The sequence below is a fragment of the Sparus aurata genome, chromosome 14 (genome assembly GCF_900880675.1).
Source record: "Sparus aurata chromosome 14, fSpaAur1.1, whole genome shotgun sequence".
Taxonomy (NCBI): Eukaryota; Metazoa; Chordata; class Actinopteri; order Spariformes; family Sparidae; genus Sparus; species Sparus aurata.
The window spans coordinates 4,134,707-4,150,118 of record NC_044200.1 but is presented as its reverse complement, the minus strand read 5'-3'; the positions used below and the strand labels follow the sequence as shown (position 1 = coordinate 4,150,118).

The 15,412-nt window shown below is 40.6% G+C and overlaps 1 protein-coding gene across 1 annotated transcript in view; it reads left to right on the top strand.

The window, feature by feature from the left end:
* The first annotated feature begins 449 nt into the window (after positions 1 to 449).
* cog5 (component of oligomeric golgi complex 5) overlaps positions 450 to 15,412 on the top strand; it is a 65,117-nt gene continuing 50,154 nt past the window's right edge. The window contains exons 1-6 of the mRNA XM_030439395.1: positions 450 to 691; positions 2,495 to 2,634; positions 5,293 to 5,350; positions 6,009 to 6,063; positions 10,154 to 10,223; positions 14,067 to 14,187. Of these exons, the coding sequence (XP_030295255.1) occupies positions 646 to 691; positions 2,495 to 2,634; positions 5,293 to 5,350; positions 6,009 to 6,063; positions 10,154 to 10,223; positions 14,067 to 14,187 (490 nt within the window). The 5' untranslated portion in view covers positions 450 to 645. The remainder of the gene's footprint in view (positions 692 to 2,494; positions 2,635 to 5,292; positions 5,351 to 6,008; positions 6,064 to 10,153; positions 10,224 to 14,066; positions 14,188 to 15,412) is intronic.

The window sequence follows — 15,412 nt, the reverse complement described above, 5'->3', positions numbered from 1 at the left end:
AAGACATACCTTTTTCTTTTTCTGCCCCTGAAGGGTAAGTCCTTTTTTGCGACATCTTTCACCTCCTCCAAGCTCCTGGATCTGCGCACTGCATGGTTGGCGGCACTGCACACGTCACTAGCGGAGCTCTGACATTTGGAGCAGAGGAAACTACACTCTTTGGTGTTTTATTGTTTTGTTTTGTTTGTTTGTTTTTTTAATATGTACATTTGATAATATATGAATCATCATTGCTCACTCATGGAAAAAAATATATATTTTTTTTTCTTTTTTAAGTTAATTGCTCTTGGGGGCCCTCTAGTGGTCACGGGGCCCTAAGCAGCTGCTTAGTTCGCTTATGCCTTGGGCCGGCTCTGCTTAAAACGGTTCAACAGCGGTAGCTGCAGACGGATGAGACAGAGCAGTCTGAGAGGAGCAGGGAGCAGGAAGGTGGGGGGCTAGAGGAAGACGGAGGGCTTCTGTCCTCCGTGGGAGGGAACTCCTTCCATTCATTCTGTCTATGGTCCAGGATCAAGCGGTCGCGTTGCATTCGGTGTGTTTGTGAATGGGTGGAGCTCAGCCTCAAAGCTCATGCGACCATAGACCTATGCATGCGACGTCTAGCTCTCGTCTCTCAGTTTATACGTCACATGCGGAAGTGTCAACATGGAGGACGGCAGAGAAGCTTCCACGAATTCACTTCTGAAAGACGGTAAATGCAAGTGTTTGGACGCTGGTGGTGATGCAAACCGTGTTCTAACGTGTACTTAGATAGTAGAAGAATTACATCAGTGACTTTGCTACATTTCCGTATTCGTCTCTCGGCTACTGCACAAGCTTTTCCCGAACTAATTAGCGATTACTCTTGGTTATCTTTGTTATTGTGACGTGTTCGTTGTTCCGTATAAGTGAAACCTACCTGGAAATACAGGTCGTACTGCTCTCTTGCACTGGTGAGAAATCATTGGTAGTAAATGTAAATTACACCGGTGACAGCGAATAACTAAGAAACTGACGCGATGGAGCTAAGAGGATGACGACGTAGGCAGTGTGCAGATCTTCATGGCTCTGATCTGGTCTGTTGACATGATTGAACAGCTAGAAAAGGAACTCTGGTTCTGTTTCAGCTGCAGTCAGGGGCGATTTTAGAGTCTGATGGGGCCCTTGGCAAAAATTCACAGGGGTCCATTGAACAAGCCGTCATAAATAATATAACAATAACAAACATTGTGTAATGTAAACTTTTTTATTTCAAACAGTGCCACTTTTGTGAATCTACGTGAAGTTTTGTCAGTATTTATGGGAAAATCATATCCTTAATTTGTATTGGTCCTCTTGTTGCAATTATGCACTTTTCTGGATGACTCAACATATCTTGCCATTGTGCAGGGTCATCTGATACTAGCAAAGTGGTGGTCATACTTCTTGTTGGGGGTGATGTGTCTTCACTTTGAAAATATGTTGCTGTCTCACGTGAGGTGGAGGTGGATGCTGACTGCCCCTACTGCAGGTGGATGCCGACTGAACTGATATAACCAAAAAAAGAAACATGGCATGACATGTCACAATGTATATTTTATATATTATTTTGAGTGCAATGCATATGCAGTTATAATCAATCCAGTGGAATACTGAATTTACAGTTACCGTTGTTGGCATTTGGAAGCTGCACGTCATCCTGAGGAAAGATAATAAAGTGATATTAACACATAACATGTTATTAACATCAATTGAAAAAGTTTACACATTATTGAATTAGAACTTCTCAAATTCAACTTTTGACTGTTCTTCTTGTGCATAGCTTTCTTTTCATTGTTTACTCGTTACATTTCATTTGATAGGGACCATGTAATTTAACATATTTCCAACACAGAGGAATTAACTTATGTGCTGAAGCACTATCGCTACTTACGTTTTTACATTTACAGCATGGTGCAAATATACAATTTTCAGTAGGCCTATCACATAACCACCAGGTCCACTCTACAGATATGGAAAATACAATAAGATACATTAATCACACCCCACATAGCACAGTAATTTACACCAGTATACTTTAGTCATTTAGAGTACATTTCTTCGCATCTTAATTTCATAACGTCGTAGCTTGAGAGTTAGCTCGGTCAGAGACAGCTTTCATCGCGTTACAGAAAAACTATTGTCCAAGCTAGCGTTAGCTTACTCCCCTCCAAATCACTCTCTGGTGTCCTATAAAATGAGAGGTAAAATGTTACGGTAGAAATGGGAAAGACCATGTTTATTTGGATAGCAATGCCCCAGACCAAGTTAACTACTAGTTTCTACTTTCTGTTAGCCTGCTAGCTAACATTTCGACTGTACCAACTTTGACTCCTGGATGGCCCATTGATTGACTTGACTTGGTAAAGTGACGGCCAGCAGAGCTCCTTCTTTCTTGCAGTTGCGCCCCTGGGTGCAATTCAAGCCTGATATTTAGGAATAGTGTTGAAGTGTGAATATATACTGAAGAGTCTGAGGATGTACTGCTGTGTTGCAGAGTGCTATGCTGATTTCCTGGCAGAGGACTTTGATGTGAAGACATACACTGCTCAGGCTATCCATCATGCTGTCATTGCTGAGCAACTGGCCAAGCTGGCACAGGGCATCAGTCAGCTGGACAAGGAGCTGCACAGCCAGGTACAGACAACACACACCTCAGCACAGCGGCAACTGCAGTTTCCCAGCTTGGGATCAATAAAAATCTGTCTGTCTATCTATCTAGCCACTGTAGAGGCTAAGGGGACGACTTCTGTAAAGATTTTGAAATGCCTTTTGATTACTCAGATCTTCATCTCACAGTGCACAATCATTTTGTCATCTACTGGTACAGGTAGTCTGATTTGGTTGTCGAACTCAGACACTTAGTTGATTCACCAATATGTAGATTGACAGAAAACTATTAGACAACTACATTTTTAATCAATCACTTAAAAAAAAAAAAATACTTTTGGGGGAAAAATGTCAAAAGTTTCTGGGTTCTGCTTCTCAATTGGGAATATTTTCTAGTTTCCTCTGTCTTTTGTGATATTAAACTGCATATTTTCAAGGTTTAGACTGTTGGTCAGGAGAAGGAGAGAAGACTTTTGAAGACATCAGATTTGGCTTTGGAAAATTTGATTTTCACTATATTCTGACTTTTTGTAGACAAAGCAAAGGATAAGGACTGCATGATCTGGTAAATAAAATCATGTTGTGTAAGGAAAAAATTACAGATATTTCAATTGCGATAGAATTTAGATTAGTGAGAGTGGTCCTTTTTGCTTAACAATTTTCATTTTAATGGAAGAATCTATCAAAAGTCTTGACGTGACATGTGTTGGAGTCCTTACCAAACAAATATGTTCCTTTCATCTGGAGAGCAGGAATGGTGGTCAGGACATCTCTGCAGCACTCCAGTACTTCATCATAAAGCTGTTTGTAAAAAAAACAAAAAAAAACAACAACATTTGAATGTTGCTCTTGGCCATATTGTGATTTTTGTGTAATTCCACAGCTAATAGTTTTGTGAATCACAGAGTAACTCACAGATGATAGGGTTTACAACATGTTACCCATGATAATAATTGATAGGTAGAAAAACATAGGGCAGATATAGAAACAATAAAGTACTTAATGCAATTAAATGCTCAAGTAGTTTTAAAATAAAAATAGAATACAAAAATAAAATATATGATTCAGCGATTCTGTAATATTATACAGCAAGTAGTTCCGACCAAGCAATCTGATTGGTCAACAAGACATTTTGACCGTGCTCAAATCAGCATGACAGCACGCCTGACTCATTACTCAAAATATTACTCCGCCAAGTCTGTGGCAATAGTGTATCCATCTCCATGGCAACATAGTAACTGTCAGAGCTGGAGCAAAAAAAAAAAAAAGTACGGCTTGAAATTCAAACTTTCTGCCGTAAAATATGCAGAGGAAAAGTCAGGAGAAGCAGCCGCTAGACGTTTCTCTGTCGACCCCAAGAGAGTGAGAGATCGGCGATAAAATAAAACAGAGCTGTCCGAGGAGGACAGCAACAGGGCCAGGCTGCCTGCTGGAGGGAGGAAGAGCTAGCGAGGTGCCTGAGATAAACATGCGGGAATTAGTTATCAGCAAACTGGCACGCCACCAGAGAGTGTCCCGCAAAATGATCAGGGTGATGGAGAAACAAATGCTTCTGCGGCGACGGCGTAGCTACGTCGTCGACGCAGACCCTTATGCGGACCCTACGCCGTAGCCTGACGTGCGCCTCCAAAAAATCCTGACTACGCGTCACGTCGACGCGTCGAGACGCGAATGGCAAGGACTTGAAGGACAGAACGTCATTTCCGGCATTTGCTTTTCCGGTCAACAGTCTAACAACTCCGCCATTTGTAATAACAGCATTTGTTGTTCAATATCCACGAGCTCCATCTCCAAAAACACCCGCTCCATCTAAGTTGCCATTGTTTGCTGTCTGACCGGAAGAAAACCAAGGAATCCGATATGAACCCCCCGAAACCAAACAAAAACACAGCCACACCCCCCTAGCGGCTTGGCGGTGAATTGCAGAGCAACGCGTTCCCTCGATGCAGAACTTTGAATGCTCAATGACGGCGTAGGGTCGACGACGTAGCTACGCCGTCGCCGCGACGCAGAAGCATAAACCAGGCTTAACGCTGACGAATGACGTAGGATGTGCTGCGACGGAGAAAAAAAACAAAAAAAAACTGGATGGCCCGTGGATCTGTTCATTTTACCGATCCCCGATCCAGCCGTTTTGTCAATATCGGGGCCGATATCCGATCTTAATATCGGATCGGTGCACCCCTAATCGCAATATTACCCTCGAGGGTGTGCTTTAACGTCATTTGAGCACTTCAGTGACCGCATCACTGTCGTGCTCAAATGTTAAAGCACACCCTCTCGGGTAATATTGCTTAAATAAACCATACGCTGCAAGTCAGTGATCTCATGATGAATCCAAATATCTGTCTAACTGTAGTACATAGAATACCCCTAAGAAGGCAAAGTCTTGGAATGATGTATTTGTTCACTGCATCATGGTGTCAGTTTCATAGAATCTGACATGAAGTGAGATGAACCAATGTACAAAAAGCGAACTTGTATATTGTCAGCTTATTGCCTCTTTATCACATAAAATGACTGCCTCTTGTCCGTGTGCACATGTGCCACCATTCAGTCATTCGCTCCATCCACATATACCTGCCTTTCAGGCAGCACTTTCTTTAAACCAGGTCCTGCAGGGAACACATTATTCACTGTAACAGGTGCCTCATCCATGTATATATTTATACTTCTTCCTTCTAGGTTGTGGCCAGACATGAAGACCTACTGTCTCAAGCGACTGGGATAGAGTCTCTAGAAGGTAAGAGACACATTTACACAAGCTACCATATGCTTCCTTACTGCCATTGGTTTCAGTTCATTTCATTGTGCTTCCCAAATCAATTGTAGCAGTAAGTTTGTCGTGATAAGTAGCTGAAGTAAAATAATTTGAGCACAATTAGGAAAGTTTGAGCAGTGACCGTATTGAAAACGCTTTTTTTTAACTACTTTCCAAGCAGCCAGTGGCTTCAGTTATTGGATTATGGAAATAAACCTATTACTGTATTACACTTAGAGCTATTCAGTTATTTTATGAGTTATTTATGGTTATATAATGATCACAAAAACGGATGAACAGATTACAATATAGTGTTTTTATAGCCTTTTTAATGGAAGATTCGCCCACATTGTCAGTGACAGTTTTTTCTAATTGTCTTAGAGGTTCGAATTTATGAGAACATTCACATCACCAGTATAATGATGTTGAGAAACCAACTGTAGAAACAGAAATCTAAAATCTCAAGTATTGTCAAGCAGGAACAGTGAACTGTTATTCAAACTCTACCTCTACAATGGCTGTACTTATTGGAATTTACCACCAGAGAGAGCCAACATCCCTCACATGAAGTCTGCTATTGAAGTAGGTCCTCAAATCAAAGTCAAAATGTAGTGTAAGGAAAAGATGTTGTTGTTTTCAGGGGTCCTTCAGATGATGCAGGCGAGGATCAGTGCTCTGCAGGCAGCTGTTGACAGGTAAATATGTTTTGCTGTTGCTTTATGTTAGATGTATAAATCATCAACATGTATCCTCATTGGCCTTAGTGCCTGCTGTTTCACATTAACCTTTACAACCACTGTTATGAAACGGTGAATTCAAGTTCATTAAGTCTATGAAAACTTTGTTTCTAACATTTTAAGAAACATTTTTCTCAGCATAACTGAATACATGCAGGGTTCGTACGGGTGCTTGAAATCCTTGAAAGTGCTTGAATTTCAATGTTGTGTTTTCAAGGTCTGAAAAGTGCTTGGATTTTAGTTTAAGTGCTTGAAAGTGCTTGACATTATAACTCTGTGTCTTTTACACAATTGGGATCAGACTGGATAATTAATTTCTGAAGTTTTTGCTATCATAGAATATAATTTTAGATGTTTACAGCATAATACAATGTACATAATTGTGATAAAAAGTGAAGAAAAAAATCACAAGTATATGTATTCCTTTAGATACGTATTTTACCCCAGCAGTAAGGTGCTGGAAAATCTTAAAAATGACCCTTAAAAGTGCTTGAAAAGTGCTTGAATTTGACCTTGAAAAATGTGTACGAACCCTGTACATGTGACTATATCAGCAGCAATCCTTGTTGACATGTTTGTGTTTATAAGCAGTATTTAACCAGTGACTTCTTTGGGATTTCTTGACAGAAAAGAAACCGAGGCCTCTGAAGTGTTTATTTAAGTATTACTGTAAACGAGTCACAGGTTTTTAATTTGTCTTAATGTTAAGACAACTCAATGTTGGCACAATTATTGAACAACATAAGATGTAAAGACAAACAGATTATATTAAATTGAAGAATCACAATGCACACAGTGGAGTAAGCAAAAGTGATTCAACATTAAGAGCGCAGTTTGAATGGCTTCATCATGAAGGAAATCTGTAACAATATCAGCACCACCTGCCACTGTGGCTGATGGATTCCAAAACCAAAATCAGCCACTCCATTTTCTTGTGACAGCCATTTTCTTGTTTCAACTGGCAGCATTTTGTTTAACCACACGTGAAAAAATGAATAAAAGAAGATCGACATTATTCAAGCGATAGGCTATTCTGTCAGGAAGACATTGAAACTCTGACATGGCCTCTCTCTTTCTCCCTTTCTGTCATACACTCACATAGTACACATACACAAAACAAGCTAATTTAGTTGTAACTGAACCCTGGCTGTTGTTTTTTCTGCGCTGCAGTTGATAAACACTGTTTCCCGTTGGTGTTTATTAAACGTTATAAATAGCTTTTCACTCTCATGCTTGTCAGGCACAAAATCAAAGAACACAGCCCCTAGCAAGCAAACAAGACAGAGAGAGAGAATCACTCACTGTGGCACTGAAGTAATTACGAATAAAACCAATATCTTTTGATTTTTCATTGGTCATCAATGACTTATTGTTATCAGGTGTTGGTGGCTCTGTCTGGAGGTCCAGTCCTTTGCTTTTTCACTGACATGCTTTCTGTGGACAGAAGATCAGTTTTCTTTTTTCTGCAGATGAAGCACCAATTAACAGAAGCTGTGCCCTTTAAAAACAAAAGATTGTATTACTCCAAAACTACCTTGATGACATCAAGAGGACGTCTCAGAATGTCCTCCTACTAAAATAGTGATTAGACACAGTCTGGTCAGTGTAACCTAATAGTTTCGGCAAGCGGCTCTATGGCTAAAGTGAATATATAGCGGGCTGAGAGGGCATCCCTGCCTTGTGCCCCTGTCAAGTTGAAATTGAGTAGAAAGAGTCCAGTTGGTAACCCCATGAACAGGGGTTGCTGGTTAATAATTTAGGCAAGGCAAGTTTGTGTGTATAGCACAGTTCAGACACAAGGCAACTCAAAGTGCTTTACAGGCGCATACAAACGACATTACAAGACATAAAAATTTCATTTAAAAGACATTTAAAATTGCATTTAAATGTCTTTTAAATGAAATACATTTTTTTGTAATTGCCTTGCTAGTAATTTATGCGGTTTGTCTCCAAATTCAAAGTATTTCTGTTTTGTAAACATAAAGGCCCTACTAATTTTGTCTGATAATATTTCAATAAGTTTGTGTTTGAGTGCAGAAATGTTAGTGTTTTTCTCTAAAGAAGGTTGCTGGGCATTTTCCATACCAAGCTGACAGATTTCTTCGTCAAGTTCTAGTTGTTTAGCTTTATTGCGCTTTTTTTCAGAGGATTGGGAGGAAATAATGCATCCTCTTAGATAAGACTTGAGGCTTCCCACAACAGCGTGGGAGGGGTGTAATTTTTATCATTGGTTTCAAAAAACAACTTAATTTGAGACTCTAGATAGTCACAAAACTTAGGTTGAGGGTTAAATCTCCAATTTCTCTGAGTTGAAGCATTTTCACAAGGCTTCACTGAGAAAGAAACAGGACTATGACTATATATTTTGCATTACAGGAGAATGGCAATAGTATGCCTTTGATTAAAAGTTAATCAATCCTGGTGTAGACATGTATTTTAGAGTGAGAGGAATACTCTCTGCTTGACCCACTAGACGCGCCATACATCAAATAGATTAATATTTTAGATATATGCCTTTAGAAGGTTGCAAGCTTTGGAAGAGTACAAACTTGATCGAGAGGACCTATCCAAATAAGTATACAGTACTAAATTTAAACACCTACAATGACAAAGTTAGTAGTGGAAATATCCGGTATCCGTTATTAAATTTAGAACCTTTCTTGAAAAATCAGGGTCATCATTGTTTGGCCCATACATGTTCAGCTTTATAAAAATAAACATAAAATAATAAGGCCTACTCTCTCTCAGCCAATTAAACAGGTAGGCCTTATGTTCTTCAGCATTGATCAGACACATGTCAGTACTCATACTGTCTTTATTGTAAAATACATTCTCAAATAGATTTGAGAATGTATTCTTGCAGGAAAACATATAAGCCAGTCTAGTAAATACTGACATTCATATTGCCAGATGGTATCTGTAGGCAGTATGGCATATTAAATGTCATTTATTAAATGGCATTAAATTAAATGGAAGAAAGAAAAATAAGACTTTTCTAAACAGCAGGCTAACCAATACAGGGAGAAAAGAAGGAGGCAATGTTGTTTCCCCAAACTCTCGTGAGGTGACTAATATTAGACTAAATCTCTCTGTCATACACTGCTGTTAAAAGGTGTTTGCCCCCTTACAGATGTCCTTACAGATGATCTGAAGCACAACAGCAAGTCCACGTCATAATGGCTAAAAAAAAACAAAAACAAAATGAAGGTTTTGGAGTGGCATAGTCAAATTCCAGACTTAAATTAGATTGAGATGCTGTGGCCTGACCTTAAACAGGCCTTGATGCTCAAAAAGCCTCCAGTGTGGCTGAATTCAAACAATTCTTTGAGTGGGCCATAATTCCTCCACAGCAATGTGAAAGACTCATCGCCAGTTATCACAAACTGCAGTCAAGCATTTACGATTAGGGTGGCACAACTAGTCACTAGGGTTTGGGTGGAATGACTTTTTCACATAGGGCCAGGTTGGTTTGGATAACTTTGATCCCTTAATAAATGAAATCATCATTTAAAAAATGCTTTTTGTATTTTCTCTGGTTATCTTTGTCTGATATAAAAAATAGTTTGATGATCTGAAATATTTAAGTGTGACAGAAAAGCAAAAACAAAAGAAATTTGTAAGGGGGCAAATACTTTTTCACACCACTGTATGTCCTCAAGCACTTGGCAAAAGTGCACCCTTAGAATGAGATACAGCCAGGCACATCTTATCTCTCCATCGCTTAACAGCGCCTTGTTTGACAGGGTAATATTGACATGAATTATCCCATCATCCCATGGCTAAGAGACACTAATAAAAGGTCCAGATAGTGTGTTCTGTAAACCCCACATTGTGGGAATTGTGGTGTCATCTTGCAGCCTCAGCTTCAACAAGCAAAACAAATCTATCATGCACTCCTGTTTACTGCACGTGACAAACATTTCATGTTCTCCAGCGAAAAACCCATATAAGGTACCTTCCTCAGCTGTTAACTGTGATACCTGGCATCTCTTCTCATCTATTCTCATTCTTTGTGCTGTTAACAGTTATTACATGCATGTCTTTCCAGGATCAGGACCAAGATTGTTGACCCGTACAACAAGATTGTGGCCAGGATCACCCAGCTTGCTAGGCTGCAGGTAGTAATCTACCACACACTCGATGATGCTTTCATGTAAACGTTATGTGACTGTTTGTGAATCACTCACTGTCTGCTTTTGAGATCGCAGAAGAAACAGAAAGACGGTTCTTTACATGGCAAAATGTAATTTTCGATTTGATTTGAAGTGTTCCAAAGCCCACAGTGAAATCGACACTGTGTGGGAGGGAGCATTTGCCTATATGTAGGCAACAGATTTGTGTGCAGAGCCCCAAGCTGGTGTGCATGCAGCTCAGTAAGTCTCCTGTTTGTTCAGCCGAGGGAAATCATGAAATAAATATTGATGAAACAGCGACTGTTAAAAGGTCAGTGTGATTCTGAAGTCTCTTGCCTGGGCTAATGGCTCCATGTCGCTCAGATTTTCTGTGGGTGAGAGAGAGAGAGACAGGGATCCTTCTCAGTCTTGGCCTGGCCTGAGCCTTCAGTATGGGTTGGATGTGACTCATACACAGATGATCAGTCACTGGGGAATCCAAGGCCTCTGTTTGTGATCAGCAACACAATTTCATCCTCTCATTACACTGAAATGCATTCGACCATCTCAGATCATTACATGAACATGCGTCCTGGAGATATCTGCACAATGAGACCGCCACTTTAAATAAAAAGTAAAAAATCCAGTTCAAATGAATGAGACTCTGTATGGAGTTTGAATTATTTTAAAGATATACTTTTTTACTTGTCCCCTTTTCCTGTTGTGTCTGAATATTGAATAGTCTGCGTAGCTCGGTGGACACCATATGAGTCAACATAGCAGCCATAAAATGTCATTTAGTTTTCTTCTCCTAGCTAACCCTAACCCTTCAAAAGCAAGTATTTCTGATGAAAGTGGATTGCTAGGCTGAAAGTACCACATGTAATAATAACAGAAGTGCAATTTGTAACGCTATGACATGAAATTTTGACAGCATTTGTTTGCTGCTTCTATTATTGGCTAGCAATGAAATCAGGAGATCCTGTACTATCATTCAAAAAGTATTTTACTAAAGAAAAAGTGTTCGATAAGTCAGGACCCGTTTTATCTTTTGAAAATTGACTTGTGGATGACATTGGGAAAGAGGATTAGTCGACTGGTTCAGAAAATGCAAATATTTGCAAATCCTTCTGGACATGTAGTCACTTCAGTATAGAACAAAGACAAGATATGTTATGGTCAAATTCGTAAACTTTGTTTTTTGTTAATATACACTTCTGAATATGATGCCTGAATTCAAACCAGCTGGGACAGGGGCAACAGCATACTGTGAAAGTTGTTTTATAATCCAAAAACACCTGTTTAAGAACAGGTAAACCGGTTCAATGGTAAGAGGTGATAGTATCATGATTGAAAGGGGCATCCTCGATAGACTTAGTCATTCACAAGCGAGGGTGGGGTGTATTCACACTCTTTTAAATATATTTTTTGGGTTTTTGGCTTTATTGACAGTACAGCTGAAGACATGACAGGAAACAGGTTGAGAGAGAGGGGGAGGACACGCAGCAAAAGGCCCCAGGCCGGGACTCGAACCCAGGGCCGTTGCAGTGAGGACAAAACCTCTGTACATGGGACACCCGCTCTTCCCACTGGGCTAAACCGCGCCCCGAATTGACACTCTTCAAGGGTCAAGGCGGAATTCTTCAGTATCTGTAGCCTCTTTCACACAGAGAAGCCGCATTATCGCCGAAGTGGTGGTTCGCCAATTCTCCACCGTTGGTCAGTCACACAGAATGAAGCATCCCCTCCTTAAAGACTAACTGCTGTGTAATTCACACAGAAAGACGGCGCTGCGGCTTTTAAAGAGGCGTGACGGTAAACATCATGATGATGACGTGTGCGTTTTCATGGTGTTTCCCTGGTGTCTTCCTGTCAATCTAAACCTGTGGACAGTTTATAATCATATGGATGCTGTTTTAATGTGTTGTGATTGAGATCCTGACCCACCAAACATCCTGGAAAGTTACGGAGGGCTGACCATCGCAGTGATTTTTTTTTCAACACAAACACTTGGTGAGTTAAAGTTTTTTGCCGATGACGGACGCTGTTTTTCGGGCAGAAATGTGACAAAGAGTTGGTAGGACAGACAGGAGGACAGACGCTTCTCCCCGTATATCTGCGTTATTTCTTCCTCATATAAGAGGAGAGAGGAGGCGGAGAAATGGCGCAGGATCCCCGCATCTAAACGGCAGTGTGAATGGACCTTGTGACTTTCGACCCCTCACTGCAAAATACTTGCATGATTTTATAAATGATATGGGAGTACATCAGAAAACCATTGTCAGTAACCACAGTTCATTGCTGCAGGTACAAATGCAATTTAAGACTTGATTTAAGATCTGAGATGGACTGACTTAAAACAGAGAAAGTGTGCTGTGAATGGGCATGTCCACATTTTTAGTTGTTTTTGGAAGTCATGGACATCATCTTCTCTGGCCTTAAGAGGAAAAGGACCATCCGGACTGATTTTTAAAAGTCAGCATGATGGTATGAGCGTATGTTGGTGCCCATGGCATTGCTAACTTCATGTGTTCATACAGCTTTTGGAACAATATGTCGCCATCCAGACAAAAAGGATGTCCCTTCTTATCCAGTAAGACGATGCCAAGTCGCATTCTGCAGGTGCCACAGCAGTGTATGGGTACTAGACTGGCCTGCATGTAGTTCAGACAGACTCAAATTAATTTGATGATGTATTTATAGTGTAATTCTTAGTTTGTTTTTAAGAGACATGTTCTCTTTCCAAGTGGCTGTTACTTCAAAGATATGGAGGACCAATGGCTTTAGGTAACCATTTGAACGCAGTGCGGAATGAAAATACCCGATGGTAACCTGGACGCTGCGCTACAGCGAGCAGCTAACAGCTAACGGGGGTCTCCACGCTGCTCTCGAGCCGCTCGGCGTGAACAAATGCCTCAGCCTGTTCCACCCATGAGTTATTTGAGAGTACAGACATTCACGACAAAGATATGAGACCGACAACATGCACTTTTGGACGATTTGTGCTCTGTAGCGCTCGTCTAGAACACACATATACATGACTTGGAGCGATGAGCAGAATGTTTTTTCTGCTTAGCGGACATGGCTGAGGACCCCTCTCTCTCCAGACGGGATTCTCAAACCACACCACCAGCACACCTGGGACCCTCGCAAGTTAAAATGAATGCCAGTCAAATTCATAACTAAACCAGAGCTCATGAACAAATGTCAACAACTGCAGCTAACAGTTAGCTGAGCGGGCTTGCTGGTAGCCAGCAACATTCCTGTACAGTGTACAGGAATCAGCGCAGCTAGTAAGGCAGAAGTAGTAGACCCTCATCGAGCACACTCCTTTAACCAATCATGTTCTTGACCTAGGTTAGGACCTCCTACCTCCTCATTTACATATGGACACAGAAATACAGAAATAAATAAATGTAGGTGAACAGAAATACAGAAATAAATAAATGTAGGTGAACAGAAATACAGAAATAAATAAATGTAGGTGAACAAAAATGTAGAAATAAATAAAAAGCATTTATTATTTTATTTATACTTTTATTTATTTATTTATACATTTATTTCAGCATTTATTTATTTAGTCATTTATTTATGCATTTATTTATTTCAGCATTTATTTATTTATGCATTTATTTATGCATTTATTTATTTATTTATACTTATGTCAGGTTTGGTCCTCCATACAAAGAGGCCAATCAGTATTGCCACAAAGATGGCCTTCCTCTTTTAGCTTTACCGTTTCGCTTGAACATACATCAGCGTATCAATGCCTAATCTGTGGATATTTTACTTAAAGGTGATTTACGTACCTCACCATCTTGCTTCTTTCTTCTCTTCCATCTGCTCCAGGTGGCCTGTGACCTGCTGCGGAGGATCATTCGTATCTTGTACCTGAGCAAGAGGCTCCAGGGGCAGTTCCAGGGGGGCAGCAGGGAGATCACCAAGGCTGCTCAAAGCCTGAACGAACTCGGTAAGGACAAGCATGGTTAATGATGTCTAATCCATTGCTCACATCATGTGTGTGTGCGCTATGCAGATCCTTCCAGATCACCTTCACCAAAGGTTTAATGCTAAAATTGGTTTATTTAATGCAGAAACGCAACCACAAAAACTTTGAACGAAATACTTTAAAAACCAATTACATGACATTAACAATGACAAACATGACGAGTGACAACAAAATACACTTAATGGGAACAGGTGACCTTTAAAGCTTCTGGCTGTAGCCCAGGAGGTAGAGTGGGTTGTCCAGTAATTATAAAGTCACTGGTTTGATTCCCTGGTTCCAGCTGCACTTCGAAGTATCCTTGAGCAAGATACTGAACCTTAAACTGCTCCTGATGAGCAGGTCGGCACCTTGCATGGCAGCTTCTGCTATTATTGTATGAATGTGTGTGTGAATGGGTGAAAGTGTTGTAACTGTTGTTTGTTTTTTTTACCCCTAATTCTTTCAACCTAATATTGGAATTGTGGTAAAAGTGAGCTGCTTCAGAGATGACGGGGCTGTTGACCTTTAGATCGGCGCATGAGGCCTGTTGTGTCAGCGGCAGGGCTGCTTGGGAATGGATAGACAGAATTGGCCAGAATTTGACTGTGAAGGCCCGTCCCCTAGCCCTGTGTGTGAAGCAAACATTACTGTTTAATGTCTTGGCCCAGCAAGAAAATACGCAACATGAAGGAGGTAATGATACCACCATACCAGCTACCCTTCATAGATCTCAGTCTCTCGGTCACACTTGTTGTGTTTTACAATGGCTGGATAGGGTCAGAGGACTGTGTAACCTTCTGGTGTCAGCAGAGGGAAAGTGATATTGATGCATTGCTGTCACCACCGCCAGTTATCTATATCCTGTACTAGCCTGAGTTATCACAATGCATTTACATGTCACAGTGGGTTCACAAGAGCAAGTGTTTGCAGAAGCCTATGACTGCTTGCCTGTGACCACTCCTTATGACACACACACACACACACACACACACACACACACACACACACACACACACACACACACACACACACAGAATGTCAGTGGTGTTCTCCAGCACAGAAACAACCCTTCTAGCTGTTACAGTGTCAACTTCTGTTAAGCCAGTTGGTTGCGGTCCAACAATTCCAACAATTTTTCAAGTGTGCTTTGCTGCTTTTATTTTTTATTAGAGTTTGTATGTCGAGTTTGTTTGATCCTGTCTCTCCT